This window comes from Ochotona princeps, chromosome 1, assembly GCF_030435755.1.
Source record: "Ochotona princeps isolate mOchPri1 chromosome 1, mOchPri1.hap1, whole genome shotgun sequence".
NCBI lineage: Eukaryota > Metazoa > Chordata > Mammalia > Lagomorpha > Ochotonidae > Ochotona > Ochotona princeps.
In genome coordinates, this window is record NC_080832.1 from 6,130,010 (window position 1) to 6,151,749 (window position 21,740).

General features: G+C 47.8%; 1 protein-coding gene across 4 annotated transcripts in view; it reads right to left on the reverse strand.

The window, feature by feature from the left end:
* MAP3K4 (mitogen-activated protein kinase kinase kinase 4) overlaps positions 1 to 21,740 on the reverse strand; it is a 116,265-nt gene that overhangs the window by 58,264 nt on the left and 36,261 nt on the right. For all 4 annotated transcript variants that reach the window (XM_058660153.1, XM_058660097.1, XM_058659994.1 and 1 more), the window contains exons 2-3: positions 20,128 to 20,318; positions 1,672 to 3,023 (exon numbers count right to left, since the gene is read on the reverse strand). In XM_058660153.1, the coding sequence (XP_058516136.1) occupies positions 1,672 to 3,023; positions 20,128 to 20,318 (1,543 nt within the window). The remainder of the gene's footprint in view (positions 1 to 1,671; positions 3,024 to 20,127; positions 20,319 to 21,740) is intronic.

Consider the following 21,740-nt stretch of genomic DNA (forward strand, 5'->3'; position numbering starts at 1 on the left):
ACAGCTAATTGACAAGTCATCTTTAATTCATATGCTTTATGAGCTTTTCATATGTGCTTATTTATTTATTTTGTTTGAATAAGGACATTCTCCTTGGTTCCATCTCAGCTAGTCACACAAAGGAACACAACTTCGACGGCAGCTAAAGACCACAGCTAAGTACTGCCGCTGTTCAACAGGCACTCTAACACACAACACCAGCCACCTGTCCTCATCGCTCTTTGCTCCAAGGCACGGTTAATGGTCACAGAGTATGGAGGCGGGAAGAAGGTTTGGGGTGGGTGTGTAAAACCACCCCATGCCCACCCAGCCCCAGACCTTACCACATGCACCCACAGAGCCACTGACAGTGGGAGGGGGTTACAGGGCTCACCCCAAACCGTGCTTCACAACACAGAAGGAACAGCAGCCCCATCTTGCCCCTGCACATTCCTGGAGGCGAGGAAACCATCCCAGACAAACATAAAACCAGGGCGTGCCCTGTCGCATGCGCAGTTTTGCTCTGCCCCCTAATGTTCCACCTGCGCTGTAACCAAAGATTATCACAGAGGTTCCTTGACCAACAGGACACAAAGCCCACTGGCCTCTGCCCCCCTAATGTTCCACCTGCGCTGTAACCAAAGATTATCACAGAGGTTCCTTGACCAACAGGACACAAAGCCCACTGGCCTCTGCCCCCCATAATGTTCCACCTGCGCTGTAACCAAAGATTATCACAGAGGTTCCTTGACCAACAGGACACAAAGCCCACTGGCCTCTGCCCCCATAATGTTCCACCTGCGCTGTAACCAAAGATTATCACAGAGGTTCCTTGACCAACAGGACACAAAGCCCACTGGCCTCTGCCCCCATAATGTTCCACCTGCGCTGTAACCAAAGATTATTACAGAGGTTCCTTGACCAACAGGACACAAAGCCCACTGGCCTCTGCCCCCCATAATGTTCCACCTGCGCTGTAACCAAAGATTATCACAGAGGTTCCTTGACCAACAGGACACAAAGCCCACTGGCCTCTGCCCCCATAATGTTCCACCTGCGCTGTAACCAAAGATTATCACAGAGGTTCCTTGACCAACAGGACACAAAGCCCACTGGCCTCTGCCCCCATAATGTTCCACCTGCGCTGTAACCAAAGATTATCACAGAGGTTCCTTGACCAACAGGACACAAAGCCCACTGGCCTCTGCCCCCCTAATGTTCCACCTGCGCTGTAACCAAAGATTATCACAGAGGTTCCTTGACCAACAGGACACAAAGCCCACTGGCTCTAATGAAAAGATGCACATCCAAAAAAAATTTGAGTCAGTCAAAAAGCTAAAATACTACTCAAGGAAAATGACACAGATAAACTCATTTTCAAGATTTCTAATCAAAATAATATCCACATAAACTAACCTCTTACAAAACAGCCTCAAAGTACTGGTTCATTTTGTAAACATCTTTATTTATGAGAATGTCTGACCCTTCTTCCTAAGGTTTCAGGATCTGGCCCTTATAATAAAAATAATCATCTTGCAAACTCAGGTTCCAGTCTTAAAAGCGAGGCCTTTGCCTTACCATTTCTGACTAAAAAGCAAAACAAACTGCATAATAAACACCATACAACACATGCTGTCATGTGCTCTGAGCAAGGACCTGGGAGTGACATGCCACTGCCCACGGGACACCTACCTCCATGGGACGGTCACTCTTGACCAGAGCAATACGTGCTCTTTGTAAGGAACCATCCATGAGCTTGTGAAGTCTTAAAATTAACTTTCTTAAGCCCATCTGCTTGAGGGCCTTGTCCACAAACGGTCTGTAAATCGAGGTGAGGCAGTGCCGACTGCAGCCAGCCTCGCTGCCGCTGTCCGGGGCGCCCCAGCCCAGGGGCTCCTCCTCCGACTCGAGCCGCTCCAGCCTGCGGCTCACGCGGTCGTCGAGGCTGCTCTCCGAGCACCGCCGGGCATGCGGCCCCCTCCGACCAGAGGCCAGCTCCTCTTCACTGTCATCCGTGCTACTCTCCAACTCCTTCAGTTCTCCTTCGGTGTCGTCCCCCTCGTCCTCCGGCTCATTGCCTTTGGATGGGCGAGGGGAAGGGATTTCAAACACTGGCCAGCCAATGTCTGACAGATTCTTGATGCCCAAAACAGTGCCCATAATCCTTAATTTCTGGTTTAAGTCTTTTGTGATGTTGAGCCACAGACAGAGTGCCTGCACCCTGTCCTGGAAGTCCTTGGCGGCATATTTCTCGTAGTCCTTCTGGAGAGCCTGCAGTGACGGATAAAGTGCTTCGATGTACTCCAGCAGCTCCATGATCCGCTTCACCTGCTCGAATGACACCCTCTGGCGCTGAAGATGCTTGTGGTACGTCGAGTCACCCGTGCTCTTCATGCCACAAGGGGCCGTGCTCTGCCCTTCTGCTGGAGGGCCATTGAAACTAGCGCCATTTTGGACAAAGGCAAAGCTCCCATAATTCACCTTGAAAGTAAGGATTTCGTTGATGATGTCCGGGATGGCCTGACGGGCTGTATATAAAAATAGGTCCTGGTCGTTGATGGTCCGTCCTGCATGCCAGGCTTGCAGCTCCAACCAGATGAGTTCGTTGGATCGGTTAAACCAGAAGGCAGATGTATTTTCCTGGCCTCTTTGCTCCCTGTCCTTCTTCTTGGAGACTGAGGTAAGCTTTAGTAAAAGTCGTAAAGTTTCAAAAAACTTTAAGCGATCTGCAGGACAGTCAGTCCGGGAAGTCTGGCGCGCAGTCCTGGCGATGGGCATGGGCACCGAGACCGGGAGCTTGGAGTTGCTGCAGCCCAGGCTGAGGTAAGGCTTATTCAGGTCCACCTCGGGAATGGGTTTCTTTGGCAGAGAGCCGCCCACCGAGTCCAGCATGAAGGAGCACTGTGCACTCTTCTTGTGGTCACGCTCCGTGGTCCTGAGAGCCGCCCGGATCTTCTTGTCCTGCTTGTAGCTGTACTCCTCCACGCTCTCCACCACCTTCCCAGCCTCTCTGTGCGGAGCTTGGTTGGCTGCGTTCATTTTTTCTGTTTAAAAAAAAAAAGTCACGTAAATGAAATACAAAGCTACTCAACATATCCAATAAAACTGATACTCACATGTTCCTATACACTTTCAGGGTGTTATCAGAGGAAAGTCCATATGCTGAATATTCAAAAAGTCAAAATATACACCTAATGTTTCTTTTTTCTGAAGGTCCTGGGCTTTTGCCCTGCTCTATTACACTTGCCATGTTCTCTTTCACTGCCAAGTACTAACTGCAAGCCAGGTGTTCCTGTCTGTGCAACAAGCACATTCATCAAGTCCTTTAAGCAAACCTCGACCACAATCACCGTCCACGTAACAAAGAAGAATCAGCCTAGGAGATCTGGCAGAAGTCCGCATCCGAAGGCTCCACCGCTTCCTGCCTGGGAGAAGCTACCCGAGGCCAAGCACACGGCCTCCTGCAGGATCTTCGGGGCACAACGAGGCTGCAGAGAAAACGATGCTGACGCCACCCTAAGACTGTTCTCAACCAAGCGGAGCAGCAGTTAATAAGCAGAAATGCAGGCCATGGTGCTTCACTTGCTTTATTTCTCCTTTGCCACAAATGAGCAATAAGATTTAAAATTTTATCATGAGCAACATTAAAGAAATGTAGACTAATTACGTACTATTTGCCTATATATTGACACATAAAATCATTCACAATTACTGCAAAGGCAACTTAAAGCCAACTCAAGTTAGTTTTTTGAACATATTTCACATTATTACTTATTATTTTTTCAAGATTTATTTATTTTAAAGTGAGAGTTATAGCTATGGAAGGACAGAGTCAACCTTCCTCCATCCACTCACTGATTCATTCCTCAAACAGCCACAACATCTGGAGCTGAGTCAGTCTGAAGCCACGAGCTAAGATTTCCTCTTGTATCCCACACACGTGCAGGGAGCGAAGAAATGGGGCTATCCACAGCTGCTATTCCAGGTCATAAGCAAGGAGTTGGCTCAGGAAAACGAGCATCCCAGCACAGGACCCAGCACACAAATGGGATGCCAGTGCCAGCAGGCAGACCAGTCTGTCACACCATGATACCGGTCCCTATTTATTATATTATTACTTATATATAATTATATTATTTATATCATTTCTAACACGTGGTATGTATTTTATATGAGATGCCAATATCATAGAGGTTTAACGTGCTATGTCATAACACCAAAGCCAAATTAGTTTTAATAAGAAAACTGTTAAGGGACTAATCCTCCCCTGTCAAGCACCAGGATCCCATATGGGAGCCTGTTCATGTCCTGGCTGCTCCACTTCCCTTCCAGCTCCCTGCTGGTGGCCTGGGACACCAGCGGAGAATGGTTCAAAGCCTTGGGACCCTGCACCCAAAAAGGAGACCCAGAACAATCACTGGCTCCAGGCTCCAGACTCCTGGCTTTGGATCAGCTCAGCTCTGGCCATTGCAACCATTTGAGGAGTGAACCAACAGAAGAAAATCTTTCTGTCTCTCCTTCTCTCTGTAAATCTGCCTTTCCAATAAAAACAAATCTTGAATTTTTCATGTTTCCAAATACCACTTACTGTAGACAAGGGACCTTCAAAAAGTTCAAGGAAGACACAGATTGTGAAAAAAAACTGTGCATGATTCCTAACTTTTTTGCACAAAAAGAAACTTGCACATTAAATCCACCTTCCCACCAACTTTTTAAAATACCATGTTAAGTCCATCAAAAAGATGTTAAATAGATCTGTCTAGGAACATTTGATGCTTTTTAGTACAAACCACTTTTATTTTTAAAATTAACATTTTAAGAAGAGTGAAATTTTTACCTACAGTATTAGTCTGTTTCATAAATTTTTTAATGGTTTTTTTCTTTCCATGATACAGTTCTACAGACCCAGGGATTCCCCCCACCCCCTCATCCACTCCCCAATATTTCCCCCCATGTTATCACGATAGTATAGCTTCATATACTTTGAAATGTAAATGCTTTAACTTTTCCTATTTCCCGGTTGAAGACATTTCTTCGCGGGAACAGGCACTGGCACCCCTGCCATGCCACCATCTCATCATCGAGCTGCCTGAGTCCCAGGCTGCAGCTCTGCCCTCTATATCAGCTTTCTGCTGACACACATCCCAGTTTGGTCCCTGCTGCCCCTGGGGTGGACCTAGCCTGCACCCTCCTTGACTTCCACCTTGCCCAATGTGTGGTTGTTGTGGGCGTTTGGGAGTAAACTGGTAGATGGGAGATTTTTTTCTCTCACTTTCAAATAAATTCCTGACTGATTTTTAACAAGAGAAATCCACTATCAACAAAGAAAAAAAATTCTATTCTAAGCAATAGAACTGTTCTTGGTTCTTGGAGGCCAGAGCTGTGGTGTAACAGGTTAAGCTGCCGGAATTCCACACCGGCGCTAGCTGAAGTTCCAGATGATCTACTTCTGATCCAGCCCCTTGCTAACGCTCCTGGCAAAGCAGCTGAAGGCAGCTGAAGGCAGCTGAAGTCCTGGGCCCCCGCACCTCTACAGGAGACCCAAATGCAGCTCTGGCTCCAGTTTGGCCCAGCTGTTACAGCAATTTCAGGAATGAACCTCTCTCTCTCAAATAAATAATTATTTTTTAAAAAGAAATTTCATTACATTTCATTGTTTTCAGCTATAACATTCATAAAATATTTGCCCAGGCTAAATCTTCCAAGTTACCCTTACCTCCTCTCTGCTTCATCTAAGTTTTTATTTATGCCTTTACTAATGGAGCAAACACACAACATTCACTTTTATTTAGTTCATCAACAGAACTTGGAAAGCAGGAATGACAAAGGCTTCCACATTTCACTCTATTAGTTGTGGCACGGCTGCTTAAGCCTCTGCTTGTAATGCCAGCATCCCACACCAGAGTGCCAGTTCACACCCACGGATGCAATGCTTCCAATCTAGCTCCCTGCTAACGCATCTGGGAAAGAGGACGATCCTCTGTCACCCACACAGGAGGCTGAGATGGAGTTCCAGCCTCCAACTTCAATCTAGGCCAGCCCCAGCCATAGAAAACATTGAGAGAGTAAACCAGCAAATCGAAGATTTCTTCCTCTGTCCCTCTACCTTCAGATTAATAACTCTTTTTAAAGAACTGATTCATACTATACTTTGCTAACAACTATAAAACAATATGCACACTGTATCACTGTGTATGACTGGAGGTAAAACTAATGAGTTTAATTCCTAATATACTGAATCTGAAGAGCCCACAGAACGCCACGCACAGACTGTCTTACAGGGAACGAAAATGCAGGTGCCGGGCTCAGAAAAGCATCACAGCTATCAATTCAGAAGTCAGCAGGACAAAGCCCTTCTGTACAACACAGAGCTGGGGACATGGCCACAGGGTGGCAGCGGCAGAGCAGGGGGTGTGCCCCCAAGTACTGAGTGCCAGTTACAGGACAAGCTACATGCTTCAGGCTGAAAATGTGTACATCAATGTGGCATAGCATTCTGAACAGATTATTTTCACACAGTTTATAATCCAAAAGCAACTGAGAACAGTAAAGTATTACTTTGGTTATGTAACTTACTCATGTTACGTAATTATGATTTAAAGATCTGGGAGGAAACAAAGAATTAACTGAGAGCAGCTGGCAACTTTTAACCCAGATGGCTGGAAACGTTACATGGAAATCAAGCCACATCTACCAGGGGACAGACCATGAAGCCATCAAGAGTTGGCAGTTTCTTTGCTATTATTCAACAACTAACAGAACCAAAGGTGGAAAATGCCACAATTCCATTTTTTTAGACATAATCTCATTTTAGCAGGCTTGAAAACTAATTTTTGTAGGGTATCTACAACATCTTACAACACACAAATGCTAAGGCTTCCACTTACATGAAGATGTCACAGTCAGATATTTGGTTTGATAGAGGTAAGCAGTAAGATGGAACAGAAACCAAACTGGTCTTGAAAAAAACCAAACACATACAAAATAGAAATTCATACATACATGATGCAATTTCAAGTTGAAATACAAACCCAGTCTAGCTACGAGGGTGCAGAGGGAAGACACCGCTCGGAAGCCCACATCCCACACTGAAGGGCCTGCGTACAAGCCCAAGCTCTGCTCTAGATCCCAGCTTCCTGCTCGCACCCCCTGGGAGGCAGCAGGTGATGCTCAGGCCCATGGTCTCTGCCACTCACCTAGGAGACCCGGACAGTGGTGGGCAGCTCGGCTTCTGACCACCCAGCTCAAGGTGTGGCAAGCACTGAAGCAGTGAGGGCGAGCTCTATCTGTTTAGGATTCTCTCTCTGCCTTTCAAATATAAAAAAGATAAATACCAAACAGTGAATCACAACAGCATCTGATGAAGGATACTGGCAATTAAAGATCGGGGGGCCTCAATAAGATCATACAGTGCATTACACCAAGGGAGAGCCGAGGAAAACGTCAGGGTGGAGAGGAGAAGCCACCGGGCTCTGGTGAGTGAAGGAGCCAACGCCTTCTCCGTCTGATGGACCGTGGACATCTCCAGATACAACCCCAAAGTTCATTACCAAGAGACTGATTTGTTTAGTGCATTTTCTAATAGGTCTAAATGCTCCCCAAATTAAGAGAAGTTAAATGTAAACAGGACCTCTGAAAAGGAAAATGCTAAAAACCACAGAGAGATGGGAGGGTTTACCCAACAAGCTCTAATTAGAGGGATGAAAAGCAAATTTGTAACAATAACTGACTAATGAAACAGCTGATCTCCCAAGAGGTCATAAATTAAATGGTGTGCTTTTTTTTTTATTAGTACAATGAACGCAAATTTCCACAGTACCTTTTCTTGGACCAATCAACCACAATTCCTGCCAGACTGTAATATAAAATGATTTTTACAAAGAACTTTTTAAACTGAAAACAACAAATGCAAACCAACGTGATTCAGCTGTTTAAAAAGACACTTGTGTAAGACAGCTTCCCACCTTCCACATTTACAAAGAAATGGCTCCTGGGAAAGTGTCTAAAATGTATTTTTTTTCTAATTCAAGTCCTTGAAAATCTTCTGTCTCATCCACATATTATACAAACTCAAAACACAGGTCATATCTGTGCTCTAAGACAAGCAAGTGTGAACCAAGGCATGACTGCGGACAATGTTACAGCAATGACATCCTAGAACACCAGCCAGAGCTGCTGATGGGGGCCAAAGCAGCACCTGCTTGCTGCTCACCACACACCCCTGGACCTACTCCCAGTGTCCCTAACTCAGCACAGCTGGAAGGGCACCATGTTTTGGGAAATACTGCCTAAACTATCTCATCATTTTCCAAGCACAGGCTTTGCAAAGACTGCTATATGTTCATCACATTACAGCACAGACAGCTAGACAGATGACAAATGTCCAAAGAGAGATCCGAACCCCTGTGGATACTACTATATCCTCTGACCCAGCACAGATGCACCTCTCAGGCAGTACTGACACAGGAGTGCTGCAGGAGACGGATCTCCACAGGCGACCTCATCTACAACAGCGTCTGCTAGACCTGGGACCAGATTCAACCAGCAGAACACACAAGGCAAGCAGAGGGGAGCACAGGAAGACACAAAGGCAGAAAACACACACAGTCCACCTGAGCAACGACAGCCTGGAAACCCAAGTTAGAGCCCTGGGGGGACCAGCCTTGGGGCACAGCAGTGAAAGCCACAGTGACCCATATGGGCATCGTTAGGTTCCAGTCCGAGACACTTCACTTTGGGCCCAGTTTGTTGAAAGGAACCCAGGGATGGTCCTTTCCCTGTTCACATTCCAGTGAAAACAGCAGAGGATGGTCGAAATACCTGCATCCCCACACCCACAGGGGAGGCCCAGAGTTCCTGCGTTCAGCCTGGCCCAGCCCTGTTCACTGCAGCCATTGCGGGAGCGAACCAGCACGTGCAAGGCTGAGTGTGGTCTAAAGAGCTAGATCTGTATTCAAAGCCATTGTTAACAAGCCACGTTTCTGTGGCTATTTAGATCAAATCTAACTTAAAACAATTCTCAATGGATTTATTTACTTATTTTGTTTTTTTTAATACATTTTATTATTATTATTTTATAATACAGTTTCATATTCCCTTATCCCCTCCCCAGTTCCCTCCCTCCCAGTTCTTCTATATCATTACTAACATATAGTTCTTCATACTCAGTCATATGTCCATCACTGCGGACATAGACAATGGCAGAGAGTCCAGAATCCTATTGTCAATATATAGTAAACAGTTTCATTGTAAGTCCATCTTTGTCTGGAAGTAGAAATGCATACCACACTATATCCTCACATCTGAATGTTAGTCTCCATTTCGCAGCTACTGTACATCTCCTTAAATGAAAAGTCATAATTCAAAATCAACAATAGAAAGAAAAGAAGAAATTTACAATGCCATGAAGTTAAATGACATGTTACTAGATATGACAGTCTCCGTGACACAACTACTGTACATTCCCTTAAATGAAAAGTCATGATACTAAATCAACAATAAAAATAGAAATTTACAATGCCTGAAGTTAAATGACATGTTACTAGATATGACAGTATCCATTACACAGCTACTATACATCCCCTTAAATGAAAAACCACAAAACAAAATCAACATCCGGGAAAAAAGAAATTAACAACAACAAGAAGTTAAATAGCACACTATTAAATGACTAATGTGTAGCTGAAGAAATGAAAATCAAGAACCTTCTTGAAGAAAATGATGCCACTGCATGATGTACGAGTCATTGAATGATTTAATCAGAAGGAAGTGTTTTGAAGAGATGAAACCAACAGAAAACAACAAAATCCATGCAATACAGTTTCTGCTGATTTTTGTTGGTGAAATGTGTCTCTTCTAGACAACAAATAGAGGGTTTTGTTTTTTAACCCAGTCTACTACTCTATGACGTTTGAGCTTAAGCCATTTATATTCAGAGTTTAATATACATGGGTGCTAAAATGGGTGTCATTTTAGAAATGGGTTGTGGAGACCATGGTGGAAATCTGATATAAGAACTCAGACCTGGAACTCGGTGGAGGTTGTGGCACAAGCGACTGCAAGCAAAAAGTTGTGTACCAACCACAATAAGTAAAATCGCACTGTAGACCTGTGGGGGACACAGCTTAGAAACCTGCCCCAAGGAGAAGACTCTGCTAACCAGAAGTGCAATGACCAAGAGCAAAAGAAGAGACAAAAGCGCAATGAATATTACTGAAGACTCCCCTGCCAAGGAGCAAAACCCTATGCCAACCTCACAGTTAACTGAGGAAGACATCGAGAAAATGGGGCACACAGAATCCACAAGACTCATTTTAAAGATTCTGATCAACAATGAGAAGCTCATGCAAGAGTTCAAAGAATTTAAGGAAGCAATAAAGCAAATCAAGGCTGGTATATCAGAAATTAAGAACACAGTAGAGCAAATTAAGAGTACAGTGGAGAGTCGCCAAAGTAGAATGAAGCAAGCAGAAGAATCTCAGAATTGGAAGATATTTATTTTGAACGACAGAATTGCCGAGAGAGAGTTTTTCCACTCTCTGCCACTGGTTCACTTTCTAAATGGCCACACTGGCCAAGAGTGGGCCAGCTTCAAGCCAGGAGCTTCCTCTGGGTATCCCACTTGAGTGTCGGGTCCCAAAAGCTTGGGCCAGCTTCCACTGTTCCTCCCAGGTTGGAAGCAGGGGGCTGGATTGGAAATGGAGCAGCCAAGATTCAAGCCAGCGCTCACCTTGATGTCAGCATCACAGACAGTGGCTCTACCCACTAAACAACAATGCCAGTTCCTTGAAGCCATTTTTTAACAACTCAATTTTATGGCAATCTTACATTCTTTAAAAACAAATACTACTAACCCCAGGACTATCAGCAAAGGCCACATGTGTACATACACTTGAGGTAGCTGCTAATGGAAAAAAGCATATGCATGTACAAATTATGACTTAAATATTAAGCTACAGTTCTATCTCTATAATCTAGCAACAAAGGGGACACAGTGTGGTTATAAGACGAAGCTGATGATGTTCAGGCAGATTCACTCTGAAAAATAGTTTGCCTTATGTGTCTCTCACCTAAGCAAGGGAATGAAGTGGATTTACTACTCCCTACTGCTCTATGAAGAGGAAAACAAAACTAAGATGGAGTCACTGCCTTTCTCTTAAGCCAATCTTAACAAACAGTTGCAAGTTCATCTAGCTAATTATTGTTCAACACTTATCAGAATCTCAATCGTTAGAATTTAGTAATGATTTGATATCATCCAAAATTATCATATTAAGTGACACCACAGCTCAGATCTGTAATTCACTGAAATATGAAATCATGCCTGGTCAGTTCTTCAACAGCCTCCAGGCGATTACAGCACTCCGAATGTCACAGTCAGCTTTCCTAGTACTAAGGAGCTAACCATGCTTACCCAGATGACACTGCTGCATTTTCATGTCTTTCACAAACAGAAGTTAATACTTTGAAATTTAAACCCAAAAAATGTCCAACATTTCCAGGACAAGTAACTAAATGAGAAAAAGGCAGAAACTAGGCAAAAACAGCCACGCACCCATCTAACCAGCCACGCACCCATCTAACCAGCCACGCACCCATCTAACCAGTCATGCACCCATCTAACCAGCCATGCACCCATCTAACCAGCCAAGCACCCATCTAACCAGCCACGCACCCATCTAACCAGCCACGCACCCATCTAACCAGCCACGCACCCATCTAACCAGTCACGCACCCATCTAACCAGCCACGCACCCATCTAACCAGTCAAGCACCCATCTAACCAGTCACGCACCCATCTAACCAGCCACGCACCCATCTAACCAGTCAAGCACCCATCTAACCAGTCACGCACCCATCTAACCAGCCACGCACCCATCTAACCAGCCACGCACCCATCTAACCAGCCACGCACCCATCTAACCAGCCATGCACCCATCTAACCAGTCACGCACCCATCTAACCAGCCATGCACCCATCTAACCAGCCACGCACCCATCTAACCAGCCACGCACCCATCTAACCAGCCACGCACCCATCTAACCAGTCAAGCACCCATCTAACCAGTCACGCACCCATCTAACCAGTCATGCACCCATCTAACCAGCCACGCACCCATCTAACCAGCCACGCACCCATCTAACCAGTCAAGCACCCATCTAACCAGTCACGCACCCATCTAACCAGCCACGCACCCATCTAACCAGCCATGCACCCATCTAACCAGTCACGCACCCATCTAACCAGCCATGCACCCATCTAACCAGTCACGCACCCATCTAACCAGCCATGCACATATCTAACCAGCCACGCACCCATCTAACCAGCCACACACACACAACAGCACGCCGCAGACGAGGTAGGTCTCACCTGTCACCTGCACGCCTATGCCATCTGTCCCATGCTCTCCTATCCTAGGGACAACCACCAGGACACGCTCTATCTGGAATCCTCCCATGTGCTGGTGACACACCAGCATCCCACAAACAGAAACAAGACCGACTCCCGGCACCGGCTAGGCAGGATGCTGTGTGTCCACTTGAAGAAGCCAGGCTAACGACTGGGCCTGAAGGGCAGCCTCCACGACTCCACTGGCTCCCCACTTCCTCCCAAGTGAGACGGCTCACACCCTGCAGCCTCTGGGAAAGCTGCCGACCTCTCTGCCAGCATCTGACCTTGCCCGTAACTTCATGTCTGCTTTCAACAGAACCTGTGTGGATTACATACAGACACTACAGAAAAGGTCCTTATTAAGACAAGCTATAAACTTGCAAATTGAATTTGTAAAACAAATTGATATAGTTGTAAACTCTGTACCTAAGGCATCCAGAGTTATGTTCACATCAGGGAGCTGTGACTGTCGAGGCCTGCTCTCAATGAACAAAGCTTCAACATGAAGGAGGGAACAGGGGAGCAAGAACAGCGCACCACAAAAACTTTGAACAAAAAAATGTGCCATCTGAAAAATAAAGCACAAAAACCTGATTCTAGAAGCACCACAGAACAATGACACATCATATAACACAAGGATGGTAGAAACAAAATACAATTTACATTTCTGAGAATACCCAGGGTGTGGCACGTGCCACCTTCTGCCCATCGTTTGCACACACACTACTATCCCTACCGCAGAGGAAGCACTGGAGAACCCCCGGAGCCCTTAACTTCACCTGCCCCTGACCAATGAAGTGAGAGACCTGGCTGGGCATGGTTGGCAAGCAGAGGAACACCCTTTTAAAGGCGGCCCTGACCTCCACCTGAGCAGCCTCACCTGTCCACAGCTGTACCGCTCCACGCACCTGTCATCACAGCCACAGCTCCCACGGGCCAGCTCTTCGGGAGGCACGGGGGCATGCAGCGCCAAGCCAGGAGCTCCAAGGCAAGGCACTGAACTTAGAGTCCAGCACAGGCATGGTGGGAGTGGCTGAAAACAGGGTGTCCCACAGGAGACGAGCATCCACGGGAACACGTGGGAGAAGGTGTGCTGCACTTCCCATCTACAGGTCAACAGCAACCGCCTCCATGATTGCAGGTCCTACCCAGAGCCTATTAAATGAAGGGCTCATGAACCCATCCTCCCTGGTGCCTAGCTTAGTGAGCTCCTGGTGAGCAGAGGGGTAGAGGCATAGGGGCAGTGTGTTGACTCTCCTGTGGCCTGCAGCTGCTTGGCCTCACTTTGCTTCCTAAGCAGAAGTAGGGACCTGGGCAGCATCGTGGCAATGTAAGCTAAACCTCTGTCTGTAGCTCCAGATCCCAAATGGGTACTGGTTCATGTCCCAGCTGCTCCACTTTCTGATCCAACTCCCTGCTTATGACCTGGGAAAGTAGTGGAGGATGGCGCTATACCTTGTGTCCCAACACCCACGTGGGAAACCTAGAAAAAGCTCCTGGCTTTGGATTGGCTCAGCTCCAGATGTTGCCTGCCCCTTGGGGCAGTGAACCAGTGATGGAAAGATGGAAGTTTGGTTTCTCTCTCTCTCTTTCTGTTTCTGCAAATCCACCTATCAAAATATACATATATACATATAAGATGACAATGACAACGTGGGCAGTAAAGAAACAGGAGAGATCTAGTGACTAAGAGAGCCCCAGGACCACCTGCAGCTGGATGCCTGCAGGTCGCAGACTGCTGATTCCACCTACAGAGGCCCTCCCAGCAACACAGAGATGCAGGTCTGCATGAGGAAAGCCAGGACGGTACGGCCTGCATTCCTGAAGCCACTGCTTATTCCCACCCCTCTCTTCCCCAACGGCAGAGTTACTCTTATTGGAGGACCTGGGTGAGAGCCCCACTCAGCTTCCAAGCCTAACCTCCTGCTCAGGTGCACCTGAGGAGGCAGAAGATGGCTCAAGCAACTAGATCCCTGCCACCCCCATGAGGGACCTGGACTGAGTCATTCCGGGCTCCTGTCTTCATCCTGGCCCATTCCTGGTTGTTGTGGGCATTTGGGTAGTGAACCAACAGACAAAATATCTCTTTGTACCTAGATTCATTTAACTAATTAGTGTTACAAGGGCACTTCTTTTCTAAAACACTACACATATATATGCATGATATTTGCATACACAGCATTTATATTTGGTCTCATAGTTCCAGGACATGTCACAACAGTTTTAAGTATTCAGTCACATTACCAATTACAAGCTCTTTGACAAACATAACTATAAAATTAGACAAGAAATGGGTCACCACTGTGACGCTTCCTGTTAAGCCCTCGCCTGCCATGCTGGCATCCCATGTCAGAGCACTGGTTCACGCGTCAGCTGTTCCACTTCTGACCCAGCTCTGAATGTGCCTGGAGAAGCAGCAAGACATGGAATAAGTACTTGGGACCTTGGCAGGAAACCTGGACAGAGCTCCTGGCTCCCTCTTGTCCAGGCCAGCCCCGGCTGTTGCAGTCATTTGAAGAGAGAACCAGCGGATGGAGAACCTCTTGCCTCTCCCCCTCACTCTGCTGTTCTGCATTTCAAATAAATATATATTTTTAAAAGGTAGGTTTATTTTGCAAAAAAATTAGATGTAGCAATTTAAGAAGACTGGCAGAAATCTTAAATATTAATAAAAAAGAAGCAACACAGTCTACATGGTCGGTAGGAACATTAAAAAGAAACAGTCCTTCAAAAGAATGACATGGAAAATACACACTACATTTCAATGACCACACCTTGAAATGACAGTTCCACCACCAAGGATCTAATCTGCACCAAACGTCCACAGAGGTGAAAGACTTGTTGATTCGTAGTGACAGGAGTGCCCTATGAGGACAGCAGTCAGGGCAATCAAAGGACCGGCAGCGGAAGCCTCCTCGTGAAACCAGGCAGGAGCAGCAGCCACCGTGGACGCTGTAAGGCGCCCCGACACGGTACCAGAGTGGACATCTCTCGGTTAACAAAACAGACACCAATGCTGTACTTCTACTTCCTCTTGTCTGTGAATTTACCATTCCAATATATCACTAGTGAAGGGCCGATGGAACTCTGCAGCATCATAATTCTACCAAATCAGAGTTCTGTAGTAACACATATGCACCACAATCAGAGGCAAAACTTCTCAACATCTGAATTTGTAACAATGACAAGCAAGCCCCAGGGGTCAGTGCTATGGCATATGGGCAACACCAGCATCCCATCAACACCAATTCAAGTCCCAGCTGCTCTGCTTCCGACCCGGCTCCTGCTAAAGCAGCTGGGAAAGCAGCAGCAGACGGTCAGCCTGGGCCGACAGCCTTGTGGGAGGCGCAGATGCAGGTCAGAGTTCAACAGCCACCGAGGTCATTTGGAGAGTGAACTAAAGGACAAAGATCTCTTTCTCTCTTAATTCCCTATCCTTTAATTCCGTCTTTCAAATAAATTAAGTTCTAAAAAATCTGCAGCTATTCTGAGCCTGTGATAGTCCGTTCAGGCAATAGCTATCAGCACTTCAAACAGCGCTGCTGGTTGCTGTCTCCTTTTGAAGAGGGTCCTCAGTGTCCTTTGTAAGTCCTTGTATTCCTGCAGAACGCCCTGGACGTGCACGCATCCATGTGGAGAGGAGATGGGAGCAGAGACAGTGCAGCTGACAGGCAGCACATGCAGGAGCCCGTCTCCAAGTCCACCAAAGGACTGCACTTCCACTTGGGTCTCTTAGACCGTGTGCTTTGAGGAAGCCCAATGGCCCCAAAACACTCCTAGCTTCCCAAGCACAAGGACATCATGCAGAATCCACGACGGCCACGTGGAAGGCACCAGAGAAGAAAACAATGCTGTTCCTTCCGTCTCGGCCACGCACAGACAAGGAAGTGAGGAGGCCATCTTGGGCATCCCGTGGAGAAGCAGCCCCTGTGGGATGGGTCCTCCAGTCCCCTGAGGCCCTCCAGCTAAGCCTGCAAACACCCCAGGCAATCAATCTGCACCCTAACTAGCACCTCAACCACACAATCAGGAACAATACAAGGGCTGCCTTCATGCCACAGGGTTTGAAGTAGCCTGCTACACAGCAGCAGACAACCAGAAAAGTACAAAATTACTGGTGACCCAAAACAAGACTGCAGTTTGAAAGCACAATTTATTTGCTTGTTAAAGCAGCAAGTAACCTACCAGTTCACATTCTCTTAGGAAACTTTTAAAAGTCTGACCAAGCTAATTAATTCCGAAAAGCCCCTGAAAATACTTAAGGCCAAATATATTAATAGAAATCACACACTGATTGGAAATCTTGGTTTCTGACAGCCTTCAGGTCACAGCACAAAATCACTTGTTCCAGAAGCCTCCCTAAGCCACGCCTTCCCAGCCTCCCACCCCCGCATTGTGAGGAGATTGCTTATCACCCAGAGGCTCCCTACCAGAGAGGAGAGCCACCCCCATCAACACCTCCAATGGTGCACACCAAGAGCCATGCCGCTCCCTTAAAGAATAGGATGGAGAAGTAACTGGGGAAAAGCAGAGGGAGCAAGGACAGAGCGGATTAGAAAGGAGGAAGGAAGGGAAGCAGGTAAGACAACAACTACAGGGGCAGTGCAGCTGAGCAAAGACAAGGCTGCCGGAGCCCCAGGTCCAGGCTGGCAGCCACCCAGAGGCCCGGGCCCTGAAAACAGGCTTGCCGGTCAGCGAGGACCAAAGGGATGTAGGGAGCGTTGCTGTAAGATTCAAGGCAAGAGAGGCAGTAAGCACTGAGTAATCTACAGCACAACAGCAGCTAACACTGAATACACAACCCTGTGACACTCAGGCAGACCATTTCACAGATAACAAAACGAGACACAGAAGGTGGCAGAACCAGGCACAGAATCCAGGCAATCTGGCAACTGGGTTTGTGCTGCCACACTGTGAAGGTAAGCTCACAATGACCAATTCCAACATCACCAAGACGCTGAAATGGCGCCTCTGCTCAACACAGTCATTTGCAACTCGTTATTCATGAACAAGAACCTCAACAAGAAACAATTCACCGTGTGACCAACACATGAAGCCAATTCCTCCACATGCACGAACGAGACAAAAAACTCCTAAAAACTATAAACTCAGCAACCTGCCGAGCTCAGGCGGCTCGACTGTAAGAAGAACCCTGTGTAGAGCTGATGTTTCACTGCAGGAGCTACATATTCAAAGATGATTCTGTCAGGTAGCAGGCCCAGGCCTCAGCACTTGGCACAACTACCCAGGGGCACTGAGAAGACACCACCACCCGCGATACGACAGCCACTGAAACGGGGAGCACGGGGTGGCCGTCCCTGCAGTCAAGGCCCCACATGGCTCCCTATCCCAGCGCCCGCTAACGCACAGTCAGAGGCAGCTGTGATGGCTCAGCTGACTGGAAAAACTGGACTGAGCCCCCAGCTCCCAACCTACACTGGCCTAGCCCCAACAGTTACAGGTGTCTGAGTGAACCACTGGATGGGGGCACCCTGTTTACTCTGAGAATAAAAATGTTTTTAAAATTAGGAACACAGGTATTTTGACTGTTTATAAAGAACTATACTGGGCCTGGCGCGATAGCGTAGTGGTTAAAGTCCTTGCCTTGCACGCGCCGGGATCCCATTTGGGCGCCGGTTCTAATCTCCGTGGCCCTGTTTCCCATCCAGCTCCCTGCTTGTGGTCGGGGAAAGCAGTTGAGGATGGCCCAAAGCTTTGGGAACCTGCACCTGCATTGGAGAACCGGAACAGCTCCTGGCTCCTGGCTTCAGTTCAGCTCTGCTCTGGCCATTGCAACTACTTGGGGAATAAACCGGCAGATGGAAGATCTTCCTTTCTCTCTCTCTCTCTGTAAATCTGCCTTTTCGATAAAAAATAAATAAATCTTTTAAAAGTTTATAAAACATTAAGTGAAAAGGGAACTGGTTACAAAACAGTAAACAGAACATATCTACATAAATACACACAAAGAGACCGTAGGGTCGGAGTTCATGTGAGGGCTCATGGTGATGCTTACATCTTTTTTCTAAATTTTCTGCAGTAAAAAGCGCAATCTTTTGCAACATGAAAGTAAGTGAGAGGGGACGGTAGAGCCCTGGGCGTGGCGCGCACGACAGCTGTGACATACACGCCTTCCCGTCTCAGGGCAGGCACGGGGAAGTGGTGGCTGACAGCTCTCAGAGCTCTAGGAGCCTGTGACGCTACAAAACAACCAACAGAAAGCGGCTGTGGAAGAGAAGGAACAAACCTCCCTGTTCCCTCAGTCAAAACCCCTGAAGGAGGACAGGAGTTCCAACAGCTGTGGACTGGCTGTGTGACTATTTAAAACCCAAGGGACACCTGCAGGGCAGCTTCACCCCTGCCCAAAGGACCAGGAAAAAAATCCAAACCACACATCATGAGAACTGCTTGACAGTGAACACATTCCTAGTGCCACCTCCGGCCTTCAGACTTGAACATGGTGCTCAAGACACGGGTCTCAGTATTTCTACCTCCAAAGTAGAGGAAGCTAATGCTGCTGTCCTGAAACAGGACGAAACCGCACGTGAGCAGGGTGCCATGAGCATCTCCCATGGGGTGGCCCTGAGCCAGGGGCACTGACCAACAGCAATGCGGCAGGCCAGAGAACCAACTGCAGCAAGCATCTAAGAGAAAGACACAGGGCTGGCTTTTAAGCTCAGAAATCACAATCCAAAGTCAGGAGTTTCCAAAGTGACAAGCACAGGCCGTAGGGGAACAACCTGCTGCAAATTAGGTTTTACAGGAAAGCTGCAATATCACTTTCTGTGGAAAAATCCTGAGTGGAGAAGACGCTCCTGCCCAGCTGCCTCAGGAAGAGTTCACTCAAGCCAACAGGGCAGGGAAGCCCGCTGCTCCCTCCACCCTTGGCCTTCGAGACAGGGCTCTGAAGGGAACGCAGACAACAACAACAATTCAAAGTTTTCAGGAGGAAATGGGAGTGACTTATAGCACAGAAAACTTCTGAAACCAGCCTGTTCTTTCTTTCATAATACCCACTTTCCGTGAACTTCTCATCTGAAGACCCCACAAGGAGAGGAAACTGACCACAGAGGAGCTAAGACCACACCAAGTAATCAGAGACTGGAGCGAGCCTTAGGCCAGCACCACCAGGCCTGGGTACTAGCACGCAGTCCGTAATGCAAGCCATAAGGGAGGCAGAAACTCCTCTCCATCGCAGAGCAGCAGCTGTGGCCACCGGGCACCGACTGGGCTCAGGGCCCCAGTCTGCAGGTACGATCTAGTGGCAATGGTCTCAGGCGACCAGGGAGCTCAGGGTAACAAAGTCAGGTTCTGGGCTCGCGCAAGCCCCATGCCTCTGGACCGAAGGAGCAGCCACGGTGAGGAGGTGGGGGGTGACTGCGCCACCCACTGCACACTCCCTGCAGCCTCTGGGATTGGGACGCTGGCATTCCTCTGGCATACACCTGGCTTCTTTTGCCCAGTTCCCTCCTGATGCGCCAAGGAAGCAGTACAACATGGCTCCAGTGCCGGCACCCACAGGGGAGGCCCAGATGGAGTCCCAGGCTCCTGTGCTTCCGACTGACCCAACCCCAACTATCACAGCCACTGAGAGTGAGCCGGCAGATTGGGAACATCTGTCTCTCTCTGTAACTCTGTCTTCCAAATAGACCAACTTTAAAGAGAGAGAGATTCATGAGCAGTTATCTACCACTGAAAGACTACCTACTAAGAGGGCTATGCCCTCTCCCGCGCATCTTTTCCACATTCCCGACTCACCTTTCAGACTGCACCGACTGGACGGCTTCCCTGCGCTGTTCCTCTGGTGCTTGGCGGACATGCGCTTCATCTGGCGAGGCGTGCTGGGGGGAGAGGCGCTGTACAGATGTTCCGTATTTGTTTCATCGGAAGAGTCCTCTGCATCCGAGTCAGGCCTCTTGCAAGGGAAGTCTCCCGAAGCACACTCCTGCCTGAACGAAACGGTAAGCAGAGCGGGTGTTCAGGAAGACAAGTCCAACAAACCACTTGGGGCTCCTACACAATCCCATGTCCCACTTCCGGGTGCACTAGCCGCAGGAGCCACAGAGAGGGCCAAGTGCAGCTACCGGACGCTGCTCCTCAGGTTTGTAGGACTCTTCTAACAGGAATGATGTCTAAAAGATCAAGGAAACAAACAGCTAAGGACTAGATAAAATCAGACAGGACTGTAAACAGACTTGTGAGCCAGCGACTGCCCAGCTAACCAGGGAGTGAGCAAGCTCAGGCCTGCCTGGACTTATATCCGGGGGAGAGCAGCAGGATGATCCACCCTTGGACCACAGAGCGCAGCTTGCAGGGCTGGGAGAGGGGCAAGGCAGCTCCAGGCTCTCCGATGACAACACAACGCAGACTGTGCAAGTGTGCCCCTGCTGTCCCAACAGGGAACTTAGAAAAGGAACTCGTTTCTCTGCACCTTCAAACCCAGCTTCTCAGGAACCGGCCCTAGGAAAACGCTGCTGGCCAATTCTCTGCTCCCCTGCTAGTACCTTGATCAGCATCACCATTTTGACAAAGCTCTGCTTTTGAAAGGCTAAAATAAAACCTGATACAAACCAAGACAGATGCAGTTCTCAGCAGTGAATGAAGAGTCAGTTTCAAAATCCTTTCTACACAGAGATAATCACAAATCTATCCCATTCTGAATATTCTTTATAAAATACATATAGTTTTGTAGCCCCAAAAACTCTACTACATGCAACTAGCTTTATTCCTGGAAATTTGCATCTTGGTATAAAATCAAAATGATTTCAAAATCACAAGGAAAAAAAATCCCTGAAATAAAATAAATGAGTGCAGTTGTTTGGGCAATGCACACGAAGGCCCCACCTGCAACGCTGGATCCCTTATCAGAGCACCCATCTGCTTCTGGCCCGCTCCATCCAGCTGCCTACATGTGTGTGGGAAAGCAGCAGAAGATAGCCCAAGTACTTGGATGCCTGCACCTACGGGAGAAACCCACATGAGATTCCTGGCTCCTGGCTTTTGGCCTGGCCCAGCCCTGACCTTCAGAGCTAAACAATGTGCCTAACCACAGAGCTGGACTGAGAAGAGGTCCACTCTAGAGTGACACTGCTACAGGCGCGGGCTGGCGGGGGCGGTCCCTGTGCCCACCCGCCACCTAGCAGAACGCTGCTGCCTACTGGAACAGGCGTCCTCGGGACGGGCGGATGGGGTCGCAGCCACCTTGGCACTCCCAGCGTCTTCTGAATTCTCCCACACGTGTCACAGTAACGTTTGTGTTCTTAGGTACTTTCCCACTAACAGTGCAGGGTAAGGAAAGCCTGCAGCACCTCACTTTTCTGTCTCCAGGGGGCGCCCAGCACAGTGGGCACCCAGCACAGTGGGCACCCACC